General features: G+C 55.7%; 1 protein-coding gene and 1 long non-coding RNA gene across 2 annotated transcripts in view; both read left to right on the top strand.

Annotated features, from left to right (window-relative positions):
* The window catches only part of LOC306816506 (chromodomain-helicase-DNA-binding protein 8-like), a gene marked incomplete at both ends in the record, with an annotated part of 49,868 nt that extends 28,076 nt beyond the window's left edge, over positions 1 to 21,792 (top strand). Inside the window, 12 exons of the mRNA XM_079332940.1 lie at positions 669 to 806; positions 1,569 to 1,634; positions 1,785 to 1,840; positions 2,740 to 2,914; positions 3,254 to 3,322; positions 4,353 to 4,489; positions 5,464 to 5,503; positions 6,610 to 6,753; positions 8,376 to 8,474; positions 14,171 to 14,327; positions 18,882 to 19,095; positions 21,669 to 21,792. Coding sequence (XP_079189066.1) covers positions 669 to 806; positions 1,569 to 1,634; positions 1,785 to 1,840; positions 2,740 to 2,914; positions 3,254 to 3,322; positions 4,353 to 4,489; positions 5,464 to 5,503; positions 6,610 to 6,753; positions 8,376 to 8,474; positions 14,171 to 14,327; positions 18,882 to 19,095; positions 21,669 to 21,792 — 1,419 coding nt within the window. The remainder of the gene's footprint in view (positions 1 to 668; positions 807 to 1,568; positions 1,635 to 1,784; positions 1,841 to 2,739; positions 2,915 to 3,253; positions 3,323 to 4,352; positions 4,490 to 5,463; positions 5,504 to 6,609; positions 6,754 to 8,375; positions 8,475 to 14,170; positions 14,328 to 18,881; positions 19,096 to 21,668) is intronic.
* On the top strand, positions 18,059 to 18,664 carry LOC306816504. Its single transcript, XR_013777692.1, has 3 exons — positions 18,059 to 18,108; positions 18,413 to 18,445; positions 18,586 to 18,664. It is a non-coding gene; the product is annotated as an uncharacterized lncRNA (long non-coding RNA).
* Positions 21,793 to 21,798: the final 6 nt, after the last annotated feature.

The raw sequence follows: 21,798 nt of genomic DNA, 5'->3' as shown, positions 1-21,798 counted from the left end.
AGGGCGTGGCCCAGTGTGCAGGGCGTGATCTCAGCTGTGCAGGGCGCTGGCCCCAGGTGTGCAGGGCGTGGCCCCAGGTGTGCAGGGTGTGGTCTCAGGTGTGCAGGGCGTGGTCTCAGGTGTGCAGGGTGTGGTCTCAGGTGTGCAGGGCGTGGTCTCAGGTGCTCTCAGGTGTTCCCAGGTGTGCAGGGCGTGGCCCCAGGTGTGCAGGGCGTGGCCCCAGGTGTGCAGGGCGTGGCCCCAGGTGTGCAGGGCGTGGTCTCAGGTGTGCAGGGCGTGGTCTCAGGTGCTCCCCTCCCCCAGCCCGTGGTGTATTACCTGGTCAAGTGGTGCTCGTTACCGTACGAGGACAGCACCTGGGAGCTGCAGGAGGGCGTGGCCCCAGGTGTGCAGGGCGTGGCCCCAGGTGTGCAGGGCGTGGTCCCAGGTGCTCACAGGTGTGCTCCTCCCCCAGCCCGTGGTGTATTACCTGGTCAAGTGGTGCTCGTTACCGTACGAGGACAGCACCTGGGAGCTGCAGGAGGGCGTGGTCCCAGGTGTGCAGGGTGTGGCCCCAGGTGCTCACAGGTGTTCCCAGGTGTGCAGGGCGTGGCCCCAGGTGCTCTCAGGTGTTCTCAGGTGTGCAGGGCGTGGTCCCAGGTGCTCACAGGTGTGCTCCCCTCCCCCAGCCCGTGGTGTATTACCTGGTCAAGTGGTGCTCGTTACCGTACGAGGACAGCACCTGGGAGCTGCAGGAGGACGTGGACGAGGCCAAAATCGCCGAGTTCAAACGGATCCAGGCGCGGCACCCCGAGCTGAAGAGACAGGTGAGACACAGGACAGGTGAGACAGGTGAGACACAGGACAGGTGAGAGACAGGGGAGACAGGGGGACAGGTGAGACAGGTGAGACAGGTGAGACAGGGGACAGGTGAGATACAGGTGAGACAGGGGAGACAGGTGAGACAGGGGAGACAGGTGAGACAGGTGAGACAGGTGAGACAGGTGAGACAGGTGAGACAGGTGAGACAGGGGGACAGGTGAGACAGGTGAGAGACAGGTGAGACAGGGGACAGGTGAGGGATTCACAGACAGGTGAGACACCGGACAGGTGAGATACAGGTGAGACAGGTGAGACACCGGACAGGTGAGACACCGGACAGGTGAGGGCAGGTGAGACAGGGGGACAGGTGAGACACCGGACAGATGAGGGCAGGTGAGACAGGTGAGACAGGTGAGACAAGTGAGACACCAGACAGGTGAGACAGGTGAGATACAGGTGGGACAGGTGAGAGAAACACAGGTGAGACACAGGTGAGGGGCGGGCAGGTGAGAGACACAGGTGAGGAGAGAGCAGGTGAGAGACACACAGGTGAGAGGTGAGACAGGTGAGAGAAACACAGACAGGTGAAACAGCTAGAATGTGGACAGGTGAGGCACAGGTGAGACAGAGGTGATTATTTTCAATCATTTTGGGTTATTTTGGTTATTTTTATCTGCTTTATCAATTCTATTTCATTTTTTATCATTTTGTGGCCTATTTGTAACGTTTTTGTGCTCACCTGTCTCACCTGTCTCACCTGTCCGTAGCCACGCCCCCAGGCCGGCGCCTGGAAGAAACTGGAGGCGTCTCACGAGTACAAAAACCACAACCAGTTACGGGAATATCAACTGGAGGGGGTGAACTGGCTGCTCTTCAACTGGTACAACAGGTGAGCTCACCTGGGCACAGGTAACACACCTGGGCACAGGTAACACACACCTGGGACAGGTAACACACACCTGGGACAGGTAACACACAACCAGTTACGGGAATATCAACTGGAGGGGGTGAACTGGCTGCTCTTCAACTGGTACAACAGGTGAGCTCACCTGGGCACAGGTAACACACCTGGGCACAGGTAACACACACCTGGGACAGGTAACACACACCTGGGCACAGGTAACACACACCTGGGGATGGTCACACACAACCAGTTACGGGAATATCAACTGGAGGGGGTGAACTGGCTGCTCTTCAACTGGTACAACAGGTGAGCTCACCTGGGCACAGGTAACACACCTGGGCACATCTGGGGACAGGTGAGATACACCTGGGACAGGTAACACACACCTGGGACAGGTGAGACACACCTGGGACAGGTAACACACACCTGGGACAGGTAAATACACACCTGGGGACAGGTGAGACACACCTGGGACAGGTAACACACACCTGGGGATGGTCACACACACCTGGGACAGGTAACACACACCTGGGACAGGTAACACACCTGGGGATGGTCACACACACCTGGGTACAGGTAACACACACTCACCTGTCCCATCCACACTCACCTGTCCCATCCACACTCACCTGTCCCAGGTGTATCCTAGGTGTACTTTACCTGTCCCAGGTGTATGTTGGGTGTACCCCAGGTGTATCTCAGGTGTATTTTGCTTGTCCCATCCCCACCTCACCTGTCCCAGCCACACTCACCTGTCCCATCCCCACCTCACCTGTCCCATCCACACTCACCTGTCCCAGCCACACTCACCTGTCCCAGGTGTATCCCAGGTGCACATTACCTGTCCCAGGTGTATGTTTGGTGTACTTTACCTGTCCCAGGTGTATGTGGGTGTACCCCAGGCATGTCCCAGGTGTATCTCTCTTGTCCCATCCCCACCTCACCTGTCCTGTGCACACTCACCTGCGCTCACCTGTGCTCACATGCGCTCACCTGCGCTCACCTGCGCTCACCTGTGCTCACCTGTCCCTCAGGCAGAACTGCATCCTGGCCGACGAGATGGGGCTGGGCAAGACGATCCAGTCGATCGCCTTCCTGCAGGAGGTGCACGGCGCAGGTGTGCGCGGCCCTTACCTGGTGATCGCCCCGCTCAGCACCATCGCCAACTGGGAGCGCGAGTTCGGCACCTGGACACACCTGAACACCATCGTGTACCACGGGAGCCTGGCCTCCAGGCAAATGATCCAGCAGTATGAGATGTACTGCAAGGACAGCAAGGTGAGCTCACCTGTGCACACCTGTGCACACCTGTATGGGTTATATACACATACACACGCCTGTGCACACCTGTATGGGTTATATACACATACACACACCTGGACACACCTGGACACCATCGTGTACCACGGGAGCCTGGCCTCGAGGCAAATGATCCAGCAGTATGAGATGTACTGCAAGGACAGCAAGGTGAGCTCACCTGTGCACACCTGTATGGGTTATATACACATACACACACCTGGACACACCTGAACACACCTGAACACCATCGTGTACCACGGGAGCCTGGCCTCGAGGCAAATGATCCAGCAGTATGAGATGTACTGCAAGGACAGCAAGGTGAGCTCACCTGTGCACACCTGTGATACACCTGTATGGGTTAGAATGGGTTATATACACATACATACACCTGTGCACACCTGTATGGGTTATATACGCATACACACACCTGTATGGGTTATATACACATACACACACCTGGACACACCTGAACACCATCGTGTACCACGGGAGCCTGGCCTCGAGGCAAATGATCCAGCAGTATGAGATGTACTGCAAGGACAGCAAGGTGAGCTCACCTGTGCACACCTGTGATACACCTGTATGGGTTATATACACATACACACACCTGGGCACACCTGTATGGGTTATATACACATACACACACCTGGACACACCTGTATGGGTTATATACACATACACACACCTGGACACACCTGTATGGGTTATATACACATACACACACCTGGGCACACCTGTATGTGTTATATACATACATACCTGTGCACACCTGTATGGGTTATATACATGTACACACACACCTGAGCACACCTGTATGGGTTACAATGGGTTATGTACATATACACACACCTGGACACACCTGTATGGGTTATATACACATACACACACCTGGGCACACCTGTATGGGTTATATACATACCTGTGCACACTTGTATGGGTTATATACATGTACACACACACCTGTGCACACCTGTATGGGTTACAATGGGTTATGTACATATACACACACCTGGACACACCTGTATGGGGATCAGTTACACACCTGTGCCAGGTGCTCGTAGATTTGCCATGTTGGAGGTGATCCTGTCCCACCTGTCCCTCACCTGTCCCACCTGTCCCTCACCTGTCTCACCTGTTCCTCACCTGTCTCATCTGTCACTCATCTGTCTCACCTGTCCCTTACCTGTCCCAGGGCCGGCTGATCCCAGGTGCTCACAGAGTCACCCTGAGGTGCTCACCTGTCTCACCTGTCCTGTCTCACCTGTGCAGGGCCGGCTGATCCCAGGTGCTCACAGAGTCACCCTGAGGTGCTCACCTGTCCCTCACCTGTCCTGTCTCACCTGTGCAGGGCCGGCTGATCCCAGGTGCGTACAAGTTCGACGCGCTGATCACGACGTTCGAGATGATCCTGTCGGACTGTCCCGAGCTGCGCGAGGTGCAGTGGCGCTGCGTGGTGATCGACGAGGCCCACCGGCTGAAGAACAGGCACTGCAAGCTGCTGGACAGCCTGAAACACATGGAGCTGGTGAGTGCACACCTGGGCACACCTGGGATACACCTGGGTACACCTGGGTACACCTGGGTACACATAGAGATACACAGAGATACACACAGACACACCTGGGCACTCACCGGCTGAAGAACAGGCACTGCAAGCTGCTGGACAGCCTGAAACACATGGAGCTGGTGAGTGCACACCTGGGCACACCTGAGCACACCTGAGACACACCTGAGAACACCTGGGTACACATAGAGATACATGGAGATACACACACACACACCTGGGCACTCACCGGCTGAAGAACAGGCACTGCAAGCTGCTGGACAGCCTGAAACACATGGAGCTGGTGAGTGCACACCTGGGCACACCTGAGACACACCTGGGCACACCTGGGTACTCATAGAAACACATAGAGATACATGGAGATACACACAGACACACCTGGGCACTCACCGGCTGAAGAACAGGCACTGCAAGCTGCTGGACAGCCTGAAACACATGGAGCTGGTGAGTGCACACCTGGGCACACCTGGGATACACCTGGGCACACCTGGGTACACCTGGGTACACATAGAGATACATGGAGATACACACAGACACACCTGGGCACTCACCGGCTGAAGAACAGGCACTGCAAGCTGCTGGACAGCCTCAAGCACATGGAGCTGGTGAGTGCACACCTGGGCACACCTGGGCACACCTGGGTACACATAGAGACACATAGAGATACACAGCGATACACACAGACACACCTGGGCACTCACCGGCTGAAGAACAGGCACTGCAAGCTGCTGGACAGCCTGAAACACATGGAGCTGGTGAGTGCACACCTGAGACACACCTGGGCACACCTGGGTACACCTGGGCACACCTGAGCACACCTGGGTACACATAGAGACACCTGAGATACACGGAGATACACACAGATACACCTGGGCACTCACCGGCTGAAGAACAGGCACTGCAAGCTGCTGGACAGCCTGAAACACATGGAGCTGGTGAGTGCACACCTGAGCACACCTGGGATACACCTGGGCACACCTGGGTACACCTGGGATACACCTGGGCACATAGAGACACACCTGGGCACACTGAGATACACCTGTACACCCAGGGTTACACTTACAGACACACCTGAGTGCTCACCTGGACACCGACATCGGCTCAAGGATCTGTCTCAGCTTCCTCACCTGTCTCACCTGTCACCTGCCTCACCTGTCTCACTTGTCTCACTTGTCTCACCTGTCTCACCTATTTTATCTGTCACACCTGTCTCACCTGTCCATGTCTTACCTGTCCATGTCTCACCTGTCCATATTTCACCTGTCCCTGTCTCACCTGTCTCACCTGTCTCACCTGTCTCACCTGTCTCACCTGCAGGAGCACAAGGTGCTGCTCACAGGTACCCCCCCTGCAGAACACGGTCGAGGAGCTTTTCACCTGTCACACCTGTCCATGTCTCACCTGTCCATGTCTCACCTGTCTCACCTGTCTCACCTGTCTCACCTGTCTCACCTGCAGGAGCACAAGGTGCTGCTCACAGGTACCCCCCTGCAGAACACGGTCGAGGAGCTTTTCACCTGTCACACCTGTCCATGTCTCACCTGTCCATGTCTCACCTGTCTCACCTGTCTCACCTGTCTCACCTGTCTCACCTGCAGGAGCACAAGGTGCTGCTCACAGGTACCCCCCCTGCAGAACACGGTCGAGGAGCTTTTCACCTGTCACACCTGTCCATGTCTCACCTGTCCATGTCTCACCTGTCTCACCTGTCTCACCTGTCTCACCTGTCTCACCTGCAGGAGCACAAGGTGCTGCTCACAGGTACCCCCCTGCAGAACACGGTCGAGGAGCTTTTCACCTGTCACACCTGTCCATGTCTCACCTGTCCATGTCTCACCTGTCTCACCTGTCACACCTGTCCATGTCTCACCTGTCCATGTCTCACCTGTCCATATCTCACCTGTCCATATCTCACCTGTCTCACCTGTCTCACCTGTCCATATCTCACCTGTCTCACCTGTCTCACCTGTCTCACCTGTCTCACCTGTCCATGTCTCACCTGTCTCACCTGTCTCACCTGTCTCACCTGTCTCACCTGCAGGAGCACAAGGTGCTGCTCACAGGTACCCCCCTGCAGAACACGGTCGAGGAGCTTTTCAGCCTCCTGCACTTTTTGGAGCCGGCGCAGTTCCCGTCCGAGGCCGAATTCCTCAAGGATTTCGGGGACCTGAAAACGGAGGAACAGGTGAGGGGCGCACCTGGGCACACCTGGGGGGTACCTGGGGGACACCTGGGCACACCTGGGGGGGGGTTGAGGATCTCCAGGGAGGGGTTTGAGGTGGTTTTTGGGGTTGTTTGGAGGAGTTTTGGGCACACCTGGATACACCTGCGGACACTTGGGACACACCTGGGCACACCTGGAGGGAGTTTGGGAGGGGCTTGAGGTGTGTCTGGGCGTGTCCCAGGTGTGACAGGTGCCTCTCTCAGGTGCGACAGGTGTGTCTGGGCGTGCCTGGCTGTGTCGCAGGTGCCTGTGGGCGTGTCCCAGGTGTGACAGGTGTGTCTGGGCGTGTCTGTCTGTGTCTCAGGTGCCTCTGGGCGTGTCCCAGGTGCAACAGGTGCCTCTCCCAGGTGTGTCTGGGCGTGCCTGGCTGTGTCGCAGGTGCCTGTGTGCGTGTCCCAGGTGTGACAGGTGTGTCTGGGGGTGTCTGTGTGTGCCCCAGGTGCCTGTGTGTGTGCCCCAGGTGCCCCAGGTGCCTGTGTGCGTGCCCCAGGTGCCCCAGGTGCCCGTGGGCGTGTCCCAGGTGCCTGTGTGCGTGCCCCAGGTGCCCCAGGTGCCCGTGGGCGTGTCCCAGGTGCCCCAGGTGCCCGTGGGCGTGCCCCAGGTGCGACAGGTGCCCGTGGGCGTGGCCCAGGTGCGACAGGTGCCCGTGGGCGTGGCCCAGGTGCCCATGGGCGTGTCCCAGGTGCCCCAGGTGCCCGTGGGCGTGCCCCAGGTGCGACAGGTGCCCGTGGGCGTGGCCCAGGTGCGACAGGTGCCCGTGGGCGTGGCCCAGGTGCCCGTGGGCGTGTCCCAGGTGCCCCAGGTGCCGGTGGGCGTGTCCCAGGTGTGACAGGTGTGTCTGGGTGTATGTGGCTGTGCCCCAGGTGCCGGTGTGCGTGTCCCAGGTGCCCCAGGTGCCCATGGGCGTGTCCCAGGTGTCCCAGGTGCCGGCGGGCGTGCCCCAGGTGCCCCAGGTGCCGGTGGGCGTGTCCCAGGTGTGACAGGTGTGTCTGGGTGTATGTGGCTGTGCCCCAGGTGCCGGTGGGTGTGTCCCAGGTGCCCCAGGTGCCCATGGGCGTGTCCCAGGTGCCCCAGGTGCCGGCGGGCGTGTCCCAGGTGCCCCAGGTGCCCGTGGGCGTGTCCCAGGTGCCCCAGGTGCCCATGGGCGTGTCCCAGGTGCCCCAGGTGCCCGTGGGCGTGTCCCAGGTGCCAGTGGGCGTGTCCCAGGTGCTGGCGGGCGTGCCCCAGGTGCCCATGGGCGTGCCCCAGGTGTGACAGGTGCCGGTGGGCGTGCCCTAGGTGCCAGTGGGCGTGTCCCAGGTGCCGGTGGGCGTGTCCCAGGTGTGACAGGTGTGTCTGGGTGTATGTGGCTGTGCCCCAGGTGCCGGCGGGCGTGTCCCAGGTGCCTGTGTGCGTGTCCCAGGTGCCCCAGGTGCCGGCGGGCGTGTCCCAGGTGTGACAGGTGTGTCTGGGTGTATCTGGCTGTGCCCCAGGTGCCGGTGTGCGTGTCCCAGGTGCCCCAGGTGCCTGTGTGCGTGCCCCAGGTGCCCCAGGTGCCGGCGGGCGTGTCCCAGGTGCCCCAGGTGCGCCGCTCCTCCCCGCAGGTGCAGAAGCTGCAGGCGCTGCTCAAGCCCATGATGCTGCGGCGCCTCAAGGAGGACGTGGAGAAGAACCTGGCGCCCAAGCAGGAGACGATCATCGAGGTGGAGCTGACCAACGCCCAGAAGCGGCTCTACCGCGCCATCCTGGAGAGGAACTTCGCTTACCTGGCCAGGGGGGCGGGGCACGGCAACGTGCCCAACCTGCTCAACACCATGATGGAGCTGCGCAAGTGCTGCAACCACCCCTACCTGATCAACGGTGGGTGCACCTGGGGGGGGCGTGGGGACACACCTGGGCACACCTGGGGAGACATGGATACACCTGGGGACACGTAGAGATACATGGAGATACACCTGAGCACACCTGGGTACACATAGATACACCTGGGGACACGCAGAGATACATGGAGATACACCTGAGCACACCTGGGCACACACAGACACACCTGAGCACACACAGACACACCTGAGCACACCTGAGCACACACAGACACACCTGAGCACACACAGACACACCTGAGCACACCTGAGCACACACAGACACACCTGAGCACACCTGGGGAGACATAGATACACCTGGGGACACGTAGGGATACATGGAGATACACCTGAGCACACCTGGGTACACATGGAGACACATAGAGATACACCTGGATACACCTGAGCACACCTGAGCACACACAGACACATCTGAGCACACACAGACACACCTGAGCACACCTGAGCACACCTGGGCACACATAGATACACCTGGGGACACGTAGAGATACATAGAGACACACCTGGGCACACACAGACACACCTGAGCACACCTGGGTACACATGGATACACCTGGAGACACATAGAGATACATGGAGATACACCTGAGCACACCTGGGTACACATAGATACACCTGGAGACACGCAGAGATACAAAGAGATACATAGAGACACACCTGAGCACACACAGACACACCTGAGCACACACAGACAAACCTGAGCACACACAGACACACCTGAGCACACACAGACACACCTGAGCACACACAGACACACCTGAGCACACCTGGGTACACATAGATACACCTGGGGACACATAGAGATACAAAGAGATACATAGAGACACACCTGAGCACACAAAGACACACCTGAGCACACACAGACACACCTGAGCACACCTGAGCACACACAGACACACCTGAGCACACACAGACACACCTGAGCACACACAGACACACCTGGGCACACACAGACATACCTGAGCACACACAGACACACCTGAGCACACCTGAGCACACACAGACACACCTGAGCACACACAGACACACCTGAGCACACACAGACACACCTGAGCACACCTGAGCACACACAGACACACCTGAGCACACACAGACACACCTGAGCACACCTGAGCACACACAGATACACCTGAGCACACCTGAGCACACACAGACACACCTGAGCACACCTGGGCACACACAGACACACCTGAGCACACACAGACACACCTGAGCACACCTGAGCACACCTGAGCACACACAGACACACCTGAGCACACCTGGGCACACACAGACACACCTGAGCACACACAGACACACCTGAGCACACCTGAGCACACACAGACACACCTGAGCACACACAGACACACCTGGGCACACACAGACACACCTGAGCACACCTGAGCACACACAGACACACCTGAGCACACCTGAGCACACACAGACACACCTGGGCACACACAGACACACCTGAGCACACCTGAGCACACACAGACACACCTGAGCACATCTGAGCACACCTGAGCACACACAGACACACCTGAGCACACACAGACACACCTGAGCACACACAGACACACCTGAGCACACCTGAGCACACACAGACACACCTGGGCACACACAGACACACCTGGGCACACACAGACACACCTGAGCACACCTGAGCACACACAGACACACCTGGGCACACACAGACACACCTGAGCACACCTGAGCACACACAGACACACCTGAGCACACCTGGGCACACACAGACACACCTGAGCACACACAGACACACCTGAGCACACCTGAGCACACACAGACACACCTGAGCACACACAGACACACCTGGGCACACACAGACACACCTGAGCACACCTGAGCACACACAGACACACCTGAGCACACCTGAGCACACCTGAGCACACACAGACACACCTGAGCACATCTGAGCACACCTGAGCACACACAGACACACCTGAGCACACACAGACACACCTGAGCACACACAGACACACCTGAGCACACCTGAGCACACACAGACACACCTGAGCACACCTGAGCACACACAGACACACCTGAGCACACACACACACACCTGAGCACACACACACACACACCTGAGCACACCTGAGCACACACAGACACACCTGAGCACACCTGAGCACACACAGACACACCTGAGCACATCTGAGCACACACAGACACACCTGGGCACACACAGACACACCTGGGCACACACAGACACACCTGAGCACACCTGAGCACACACAGACACACCTGGGCACACACAGACACACCTGAGCACACACAGGACACACCTGAGCACACCTGAACACACACAGACACACCTGGGCAGGTGAGACAGACACAGACACACCTGGGCACACACAGACACACCTGAGCACACCTGGTGCACACACAGGACACACCTCTGAGCACACACACACACCTGGGCACACACACACACACCTGAGCACACACACACACCTGAGCACACACACACACACACCTGAGCACACACACACACACCTGAGCACACACACACACACCTGAGCACACACACACACCTGAGCACACACACACACACACCTGAGCACACACACACACACACCTGAGCACACACACACACCTGAGCACACACACACACACACCTGAGCACACACACACACCTGAGCACACACACACACCTGAGCACACACACACACACCTGAGCACACACACACACACCTGAGCACACACACACACACCTGAGCACACCTGAGCACACACACACACACCTGAGCACACACACACACACCTGAGCACACACACACACACCTGAGCACACACACACACCTGAGCACACACACACACACACCTGAGCACACACACACACACCTGAGCACACACACACACACACCTGAGCACACACACACACACCTGAGCACACACAGACACACAGATACACACACACACACCTGAGCACACCTGAGCACACACAGACACACCTGAGCACACCTGAGCACACACACACACACACCTGAGCACACCTGAGCACACACACACACACACCTGGGCACACACACACACACCTGAGCACACCTGAGCACACACACACACACCTGAGCACACACACACACACCTGAGCACACACAGACACACCTGAGCACACCTGAGCACACACAGACACACCTGAGCACACACAGACACACCTGAGCACACACAGACACACCTGGGCACACACAGACATACCTGAGCACACCTGAGCACACACAGACACACCTGAGCACACCTGAGCACACACAGACACACCTGGACACACACAGACACACCTGAGCACACACAGACACACCTGAGCACACACAGACACACCTGAGCACACCTGAGCACACACAGACACACCTGAGCACACACAGACACACCTGAGCACACCTGAGCACACACAGATACACCTGAGCACACCTGAGCACACACAGACACACCTGAGCACACCTGGGCACACACAGACACACCTGAGCACACACAGACACACCTGAGCACACCTGAGCACACCTGAGCACACACAGACACACCTGAGCACACCTGGGCACACACAGACACACCTGAGCACACACAGACACACCTGAGCACACCTGGGCACACACAGACACACCTGAGCACACACAGACACACCTGAGCACACCTGAGCACACACAGACACACCTGAGCACACCTGAGCACACACAGACACACCTGAGCACACACAGACACACCTGGGCACACACAGACACACCTGAGCACATCTGAGCACACCTGAGCACACACAGACACACCTGAGCACACACAGACACACCTGGGCACACACAGACACACCTGAGCACACACAGACACACCTGGGCACACACAGACACACCTGAGCACACACAGACACACCTGGGCACACACAGACACACCTGAGCACACACAGACACACCTGGGCACACCTGAGCACACACAGACACACCTGAGCACACACAGACACACCTGAGCACACACAGACACACCTGAGCACACCTGAGCACACACAGACACACCTGAGCACACACAGACACACCTGAGCACACCTGGGCACACACAGACACACCTGGGCACACACAGACACACCTGAGCACACCTGAGCACACACAGACACACCTGAGCACACACAGACACACCTGAGCACACCTGAGCACACACAGACACACCTGAGCACACCTGAGCACACACAGACACACCTGAGCACACACAGACACACCTGAGTACACCTGGGCACACACAGACACACCTGAGCACACACAGACACACCTGAGCACACCTGAGCACACACAGACACACCTGAGCACACACAGACACACCTGAGTACACCTGGGCACACACAGACACACCTGGGCACACACAGACACACCTGAGTACACCTGGGCACACACAGACACACCTGAGCACACCTGAGCACACACAGACACACCTGAGCACACCTGGGCACACACAGACACACCTGAGCACACACAGACACACCTGAGCACACACAGACACAACTGAGCACACCTGAGCACACAGAGACACACCTGAGCACACACAGACACACCTGAGCACACCTGAGCACACACAGACACACCTGAGCACACCTGAGCACACAGAGACACACCTGAGCACACACAGACACACCTGAGCACACCTGAGCACACACAGACACACCTGGGCACACACAGACACACCTGAGCACACACAGACACACCTGGGCACACACAGGCACACCTGAGCACACACACACACACCTGAGCACACACAGACACACCTGAGCACACCTGAGCACACACACAGAACACACCTGAGCACACACAGACACACAGATACACACACACACACCTGAGCACACCTGGGCACACCTGGCCCCAGGTGGAGCTGACCAACGCCCAGAAGCGGCTCTACCGCGCCATCCTGGAGAGGAACTTCGCTTACCTGGCCAGGGGGGCGGGGCACGGCAACGTGCCCAACCTGCTCAACACCATGATGGAGCTGCGCAAGTGCTGCAACCACCCCTACCTGATCAACGGTGGGTGCACCTGGGGGGGCGTGGGGACACACCTGGGCACACCTGGGGAGACATGGATACACCTGGGGACACGTAGGGATACATGGAGATACACCTGAGCACACCTGGGGAGACATGGATACACCTGGGGACACGTAGGGATACATGGAGATACACGTGGGCACACCTGGGTACACATAGATACACCTGGGGACACGTAGGGATACATGGAGACACACCTGAGCACACCTGGGCACACACAGACACACCTGAGCACACACAGACACACCTGGGCACACCTGAGCACACACAGACACACCTGAGCACACCTGGGCACACACAGACACACCTGGGCACACCTGAGCACACACAGACACACCTGAGCACACACAGACACACCTGAGCACACCTGGGCACACACAGACACACCTGGGCACACACAGACACACCTGAGCACACACAGACACACCTGGGCACACCTGGGCACACACAGACACACAGATACACACACACACACCTGAGCACACCTGGGCACACCTGGCCCCAGGTGGAGCTGACCAACGCCCAGAAGCGGCTCTACCGCGCCATCCTGGAGAGGAACTTCGCTTACCTGGCCAGGGGGGCGGGGCACGGCAACGTGCCCAACCTGCTCAACACCATGATGGAGCTGCGCAAGTGCTGCAACCACCCCTACCTGATCAACGGTGGGTGCACCTGGGGGGGCGTGGGGACACACCTGGGCACACCTGGGGAGACATGGATACACCTGGGGACACGTAGGGATACATGGAGATACACCTGAGCACACCTGAGCACACACACACACACCTGAGCACACACACACACACCTGAGCACACACACACACACCTGAGCACACACACACACACACCTGAGCACACACACACACACCTGAGCACACCTGAGCACACACACACACCTGAGCACACACACACACACCTGAGCACACACACACACACCTGAGCACACACACACACACCTGAGCACACCTGAGCACACACAGACACACCTGAGCACACCTGAGCACACACAGACACACCTGAGCACACACACACACACCTGAGCACACACAGACACACCTGGGCACACACACACACACCTGAGCACACACAGATACACCTGAGCACACACAGACACACCTGAGCACACCTGAGCACACACAGACACACCTGGGCACACACAGACACACCTGAGCACACACAGACACACCTGAGCACACCTGAGCACACACAGACACACCTGAGCACACACAGACACACCTGGGCACACCTGAGCACACACAGACACACCTGAGCACACACAGACACACCTGGGCACACCTGAGCACACACAGACACACCTGAGCACACACAGACACACCTGGGCACACACAGACACACCTGAGCACACCTGGACACACCTGGGCACACCTGGGGAGACAGAGACACACCTGGGCACACACAGACACACAGATACACACACACACACCTGAGCACACCTGGGCACACATAGATACACCTGGGGACACGTAGGGATACATGGAGATACACCTGAGCACACCTGGATACACCTGAGCACACCTGGATACACCTGAGCACACTTGGATACACATAGATACACCTGAGCACACACAGACACACCTGGGCACACACAGACACACCTGAGCACACCTGAGCACACACACACACACCTGAGCACACACACACACACACCTGAGCACACCTGAGCACACACAAACACACCTGAGCACACACACACACACACCTGGGCACACACACACACACCTGAGCACACACAGACACACCTGAGCACACCTGAGCACACACAGACACACCTGGGCACACACAGACACACCTGAGCACACACAGACACACCTGAGCACACCTGAGCACACACAGACACACCTGAGCACACCTGGGCACACACAGACACACCTGGACACACACAGACACACCTGAGCACACACAGACACACCTGGACACACACAGACACACCTGAGCACACACAGACACACCTGGGCACACACAGACACACCTGAGCACACACAGACACACCTGAGCACACCTGGGCACACACAGACACACCTGAGCACACACAGACACACCTGAGCACACCTGAGCACACACAGACACACCTGAGCACACACAGACACACCTGAGCACACCTGAGCACACACAGACACACCTGAGCACACACAGACACACCCAGAGCACACACAGACACACCTGGGCACACACAGACACACCTGAGCACACACAGACACACCTGAGCACACCTGAGCACACACAGACACACCTGAGCACACACAGACACACCTGAGCACACACAGACACACCTGGGCACACACAGACACACCTGAGCACACACAGACACACCTGAGCACACACAGACACACCTGAGCACACCTGAGCACACACAGACACACCTGAGCACACACAGACACACCTGAGCACACCTGAGCACACACAGACACACCTGAGCACACACACACACCTGAGCACACACAGACACACCTGAGCACACACAGACACACCTGAGCACACACAGACACACCTGGGCACACACAGACACACCTGAGCACACACAGACACACCTGAGCACACCTGAGCACACACAGACACACCTGAGCACACACAGACACACCTGAGCACACCTGGGCACACACAGACACACCTGAGCACACACAGACACACCTGAGCACACACAGACACACCTGAGCACACCTGAGCACACACAGACACACCTGAGCACACCTGAGCACACACAGACACACCTGAGCACACACAGACACACCTGAGCACACCTGAGCACACACAGACACACCTGAGCACACACAGATACACCTGAGCACACCTGAGCACACACAGACACACCTGAGCACACCTGGGCACACACAGACACACCTGAGCACACACAGACACACCTGAGCACACACAGACACACCTGAGCACACCTGAGCACACACAGACACACCTGAGCACACCTGAGCACACACAGACACACCTGAGCACACACAGACACACCTGAGCACACCTGAGCACACACAGATACACCTGAGCACACCTGAGCACACACAGACACACCTGAGCACACACAGACACACCTGAGCACACACAGACACACCTGGGCACACACAGACACACCTGAGCACACACAGACACACCTGAGCACACCTGAGCACACACAGACACACCTGAGCACACACAGACACACCTGAGCACACACAGACACACCTGAGCACACCTGGGCACACACAGACACACCTGAGCACACACAGACACACCTGAGCACACACAGACACACCTGAGCACACCTGAGCACACACAGACACACCTGAGCACACCTGAGCACACACAGACACACCTGAGCACACACAGACACACCTGAGCACACACAGACACACCTGGGCACACACAGACACACCTGAGCACACACAGACACACCTGAGCACACCTGAGCACACACAGACACACCTGAGCACACACAGACACACCTGAGCACACACAGACACACCTGAGCACACCTGGGCACACACAGACACACCTGAGCACACACAGACACACCTGAGCACACACAGACACACCTGAGCACACCTGAGCACACACAGACACACCTGAGCACACCTGAGCACACACAGACACACCTGAGCACACACAGACACACCTGAGCACACCTGAGCACACACAGACACAACACTGAGCACACACGACACACCTGAGCACACACAGACTCCACACCTGAAGCACACCTGGGCCACACACAGACACACCTGAGCACACACAGACACACCTGAGCACCACTGAGCACACACAGACACACCTGAGCACACACAGACACACCTGAGCACACCTGAGCACACACAGACACACCTGAGCACACCTGGGCACACACAGACACACCTGAGCACACACAGACACACCTGAGCACACCTGAGCACACACAGACACACCTGAGCACACCTGGGCACACACAGACACACCTGAGCACACACAGACACACCTGAGCACACACAGACACACCTGAGCACACCTGGGCACACACAGACACACCTGAGCACACACAGACACACCTGAGCACACACAGACACACCTGAGCAAACCTGGGCACACACAGACACACCTGAGCACACACAGACACACCTGAGCACACCTGAGCACACACAGACACACCTGAGCAAACCTGTACTCCTCAGTACAGGTACCAGTGATGCTGATGCTCACCTGTCTCACCTGTCTCACCTGCGCAGGTGCAGAGGAGCAGATCGTGGCCGAGCTGAGTCAATGGGGGGGTCAGTTAGTGATGGTCAGTGCTGGTCAGTGCTGGTCAGTGCTGGTTACCAGTGCTCAGTGCTGATATCAGTGATACCAATGCTCACCTGTCTCACCTGTCTCACCTGTGCAGGTGCAGAGGAGCAGATCGTGGCCGAGCTGGGGTCAGTTAGTGATGGTCAGTGCTGGTCAGTGCTGGTCAGTGCTGGTCAGTGCTGGGTAATGATGGTTATTGGTGCTCAGTGATGATGTCAGTGATGCTGATGCTCACCTGTCTCACCTGTCTCACCTGCGCAGGTGCAGAGGAGCAGATCGTGGCCGAGCTGGGGTCAGTTAGTGATGGTCAGTCAGTGGTCAGTGCTGGTCAGTGCTGGTCAGTGCTGGTTAATGATGGTTACCAGTGCTCAGTGCTGATATCAGTGATACCAATGCTCACCTGTCTCACCTGTCTCACCTGCGCATACAGGTGCAGAGGAGCAGATCGTGGCCGAGCTGAGTCACTGGGGGGGTCAGTTAGTGATAGTCAGTGATGGTCAGTGCTGGTCAGTGATGGTCAGTGCTGGTTATCAGTGGTCACTGATGGTTACCAGTGCTCAGTGCTGATATCAGTGATGTCGATGCTCACCTGTCTCACCTGTCCATACAGGTGCAGAGGAGCAGATCGTGGCTGAGCTGGGGTCAGTTAGTGATGGTCAGTCAGTGGTCAGTGCTGGTCAGTGCTGGTCAGTGCTGGTTATTGCTGGTTATTGCTGGTCAGTGCTGCTCAGTGCTGATGTCAGTGATACCAATGCTCACCTGTCTCACCTGTCTCACCTGCGCATACAGGTGCAGAGGAGCAGATCGTGGCCGAGCTGAGTCACTGGGGGGGTCAGTTAGTGTTGGTCACTGATGGTCAGTGCTGGTTACCAGTGCTCAGTGCTGATGTCAGTGATGTCGATGCTCACCTGTCTCACCTGTCTCACCTGTCTCACCTGTCTCACCTGTCCATACAGGTGCAGAGGAGCAGATCGTGGCCGAGCTGCGCGAGTCCCTGCCCTGCCCCGCCCCCCCTGACCTGGCCCTGCAGGCCCTGGTGCGCTCGGCCGGCAAGCTGGTGCTGCTGGACAAGCTGCTGCCGCGGCTGCGCGCCGGCGGACACAAGGTGCTGGTCTTCTCCCAGATGGTCAGGTGCCTGGACATCCTGGAGGATTACCTGATCCAGAAAAGGTGGGCTGGGGGGAAAGGGGGAGAAAAAATGGGGTGAAATGGGGGGAAAACGGGGAAAAACGGTGAAAAAATGGTGAAAATCGGTGAAAAAATGGGGAAAATCGGGGAAAAAATGGGGAAAATAGGGGGAAAAATGGGGAAAATAGGGGGAAAAATGGTGAAAATAGGGGAAAAATGGGGGGGAAAATGGTGAAAAAATGGGGAAAAAATGGGAATTGATCAGGGACATCCTGGAGGATTACCTGATCCAGAAAAGGTGGGCTGGGGGGAAAGGGGGAGAAAAAATGGGGTGAAATGGGGGGAAAATGGGGAAAATAGGAGGAAAAATGGGGAAAAAATGAGAAAAAATCGAGAAAAAAATGGTGAAAATCTGTGTAAAAATGGGGAAAAAATGAAAAAAATCTGTGTAAAAATGGGGAATAAATGGGAATTAATGAGGGACATCCTGGAGGATTACCTGATCCAGAAAAGGTGGGTTGGGGGGAAAGGGGTGAAAAAAATTGGGGTGAAATGGGGGGAAAATGGGGAAAAACGGTGAAAAAATGGGGAAAATCGGTGAAAAAATGAAAAAGATTGGTGAAAAAATGGGGAAAATATGCGGGAAAAAATGGGGAAAAAATGAAAAAAATCTGTGTAAAAATGGGGAATAAATGGGAATTAATGAGGGACATCCTGGAGGATTACCTGATCCAGAAAAGGTGGGATGAGGGGAAAGGGGGAGAAAAACAAAAAAAAAATGGGAAAAAAATGTTGGAAAAATGAGAAAAATCGGTGAAAAAATGGGGAAGAAATGGAGGAAAAATGAGAAAAAAATGGGAAAAAAAATGAGAGAAAATGAGGCAAAAAAACCAAAAAAAATGGGAAAAAAAAAGAAAAAAATATGGGGAAAAAACAAGGATATTCTGGAGAATTACCTGATCCAGAAATGGGGATTTTGGGGTGAAATTTTGGGATTTTGGGGTGTAAATTTTGGGGATTTTGGGGTGTAAATTTAGGGATTTTAGGGGTGTAAATTTTGGGATTTTTGGGTGCAAATTTTAGGATTTTGGGGTGTAAATTTTGGGATTTTGGGGTGTAACTTTTGGGGATTTTAGGGTATAAATTTTGGGATATTTTGGGTTTTTAGGTACCCCTATGAAAGGATTGATGGGCGTGTCCAGGGTTACCTGTACCAGGGAACCATCGACCGTATTTAGATTAATTCCCGGGATTTTGGGGTGGATTTTTGGGATTTTGGGGTGAAATTTTGGGATTTTGGGGTGTAAATTTTGGGATATTTTGGGGTTAAACTTTGGGATTTTAGGGTGTAAATTTTGGGATATTTTGGGGTGTAAATTTTGGAATATTTTGGGTTCCAGGTACCCCTATGAAAGGATTGATGGGCGTGTCCAGGGTTACCTGTACCAGGGAACCATTGACCATATTTAGATTAATTCCAGGGATTTTGGGGTGTAAATTTTGGGATTTTGGGGTTAAACTTTGGGATTTTGGGGTGTAAATTTTGGGATTTTGGGGTTAAACTTTGGGATTTAGGGGTGTAAATTTTGGAATATTTTGGGTTCCAGGTACCCCTATGAAAGGATTGATGGGCGTGTCCAGGGTTACCTGTACCAGGGAACCATCGACCATATTTAGATTAATTCCAGGGATTTTGGGGTGTAAATTTTGGGATTTTGGGGTGTAAATTTGGGGATTTTTTTGGTGGAAATTTTGGGATTTTTTTGGTGTAAATTTTGGGATTTTTTTGGTGTAAATTTTGGGGATTTTGTGGTGTAAATTTTGGGATTTTAGGGTGTAAATTTTGGGATATTTTGGGGTGTAAACTTTGGGATTTTGGGGTGTAAATTTTGGGATATTTTGGGTTCCAGGTACCCCTATGAAAGGATTGATGGCAGGGTCAGGGGGAACCTTCGCCAGGGAACCATCGACCCTTTTGTGATTAAACCCACGAATTTTTGGGTGTAAATTTTGGGATTTTGGGGTTAAACTTTGGGATTTAGGGGTGTAAATTTTGGGATATTTTGGGTTTTTAGGTACCCCTATGAAAGGATTGATGGCAGGGTCAGGGGGAACCTTCGCCAGGGAACCATCGACCCATTTGTGATTAATCCCACGAATTTTTGGGTGTAAATTTTGGGATTTTTGGGTGTGAATTTTGGGATTTTGGGGTGTAAATTTTGGGATATTTTGGGTTTTTAGGTACCCCTATGAAAGGATTGATGGGCGTGTCCAGGGTTACCTGTACCAGGGAACCATCGACCGTATTTAGATTAATTCCAGGGATTTTGGGGTGAAATTTTGGGATTTTGGGGTGGAAATTTTGGGATTTTAGGGTGTAAATTTTGGGATATTTTGGGGTGTAAACTTTGGGATTTTGGGGTGTAAATTTTGGGATATTTTGGGTTCCAGGTACCCCTATGAAAGGATTGATGGCAGGGTCAGGGGGAACCTTCGCCAGGGAACCATCGACCCTTTTGTGATTAATCCCACGAATTTTTGGATACAAACCCAGGGATTTTGGGGTTAAACTTTGGGATTTAGGGGTGTAAATTTTGGGATATTTTGGGTTCCAGGTACCCCTATGAAAGGATTGATGGCAGGGTCAGGGGGAACCTTCGCCAGGCCGCCATCGACCGTTTCAGCCGCCCCGACTCGGATCGATTCGTGTTCCTGCTCTGCACCAGGGCAGGGGGGTTGGGCATC

This window comes from Erithacus rubecula, assembly GCF_903797595.1.
Source record: "Erithacus rubecula genome assembly, contig: scaffold_636_arrow_ctg1, whole genome shotgun sequence".
NCBI classification, from domain to species: Eukaryota; Metazoa; Chordata; class Aves; order Passeriformes; family Muscicapidae; genus Erithacus; species Erithacus rubecula.
Note: the sequence above shows the minus strand (reverse complement) of the source record. Positions and strands in the feature narration are given on the sequence as shown.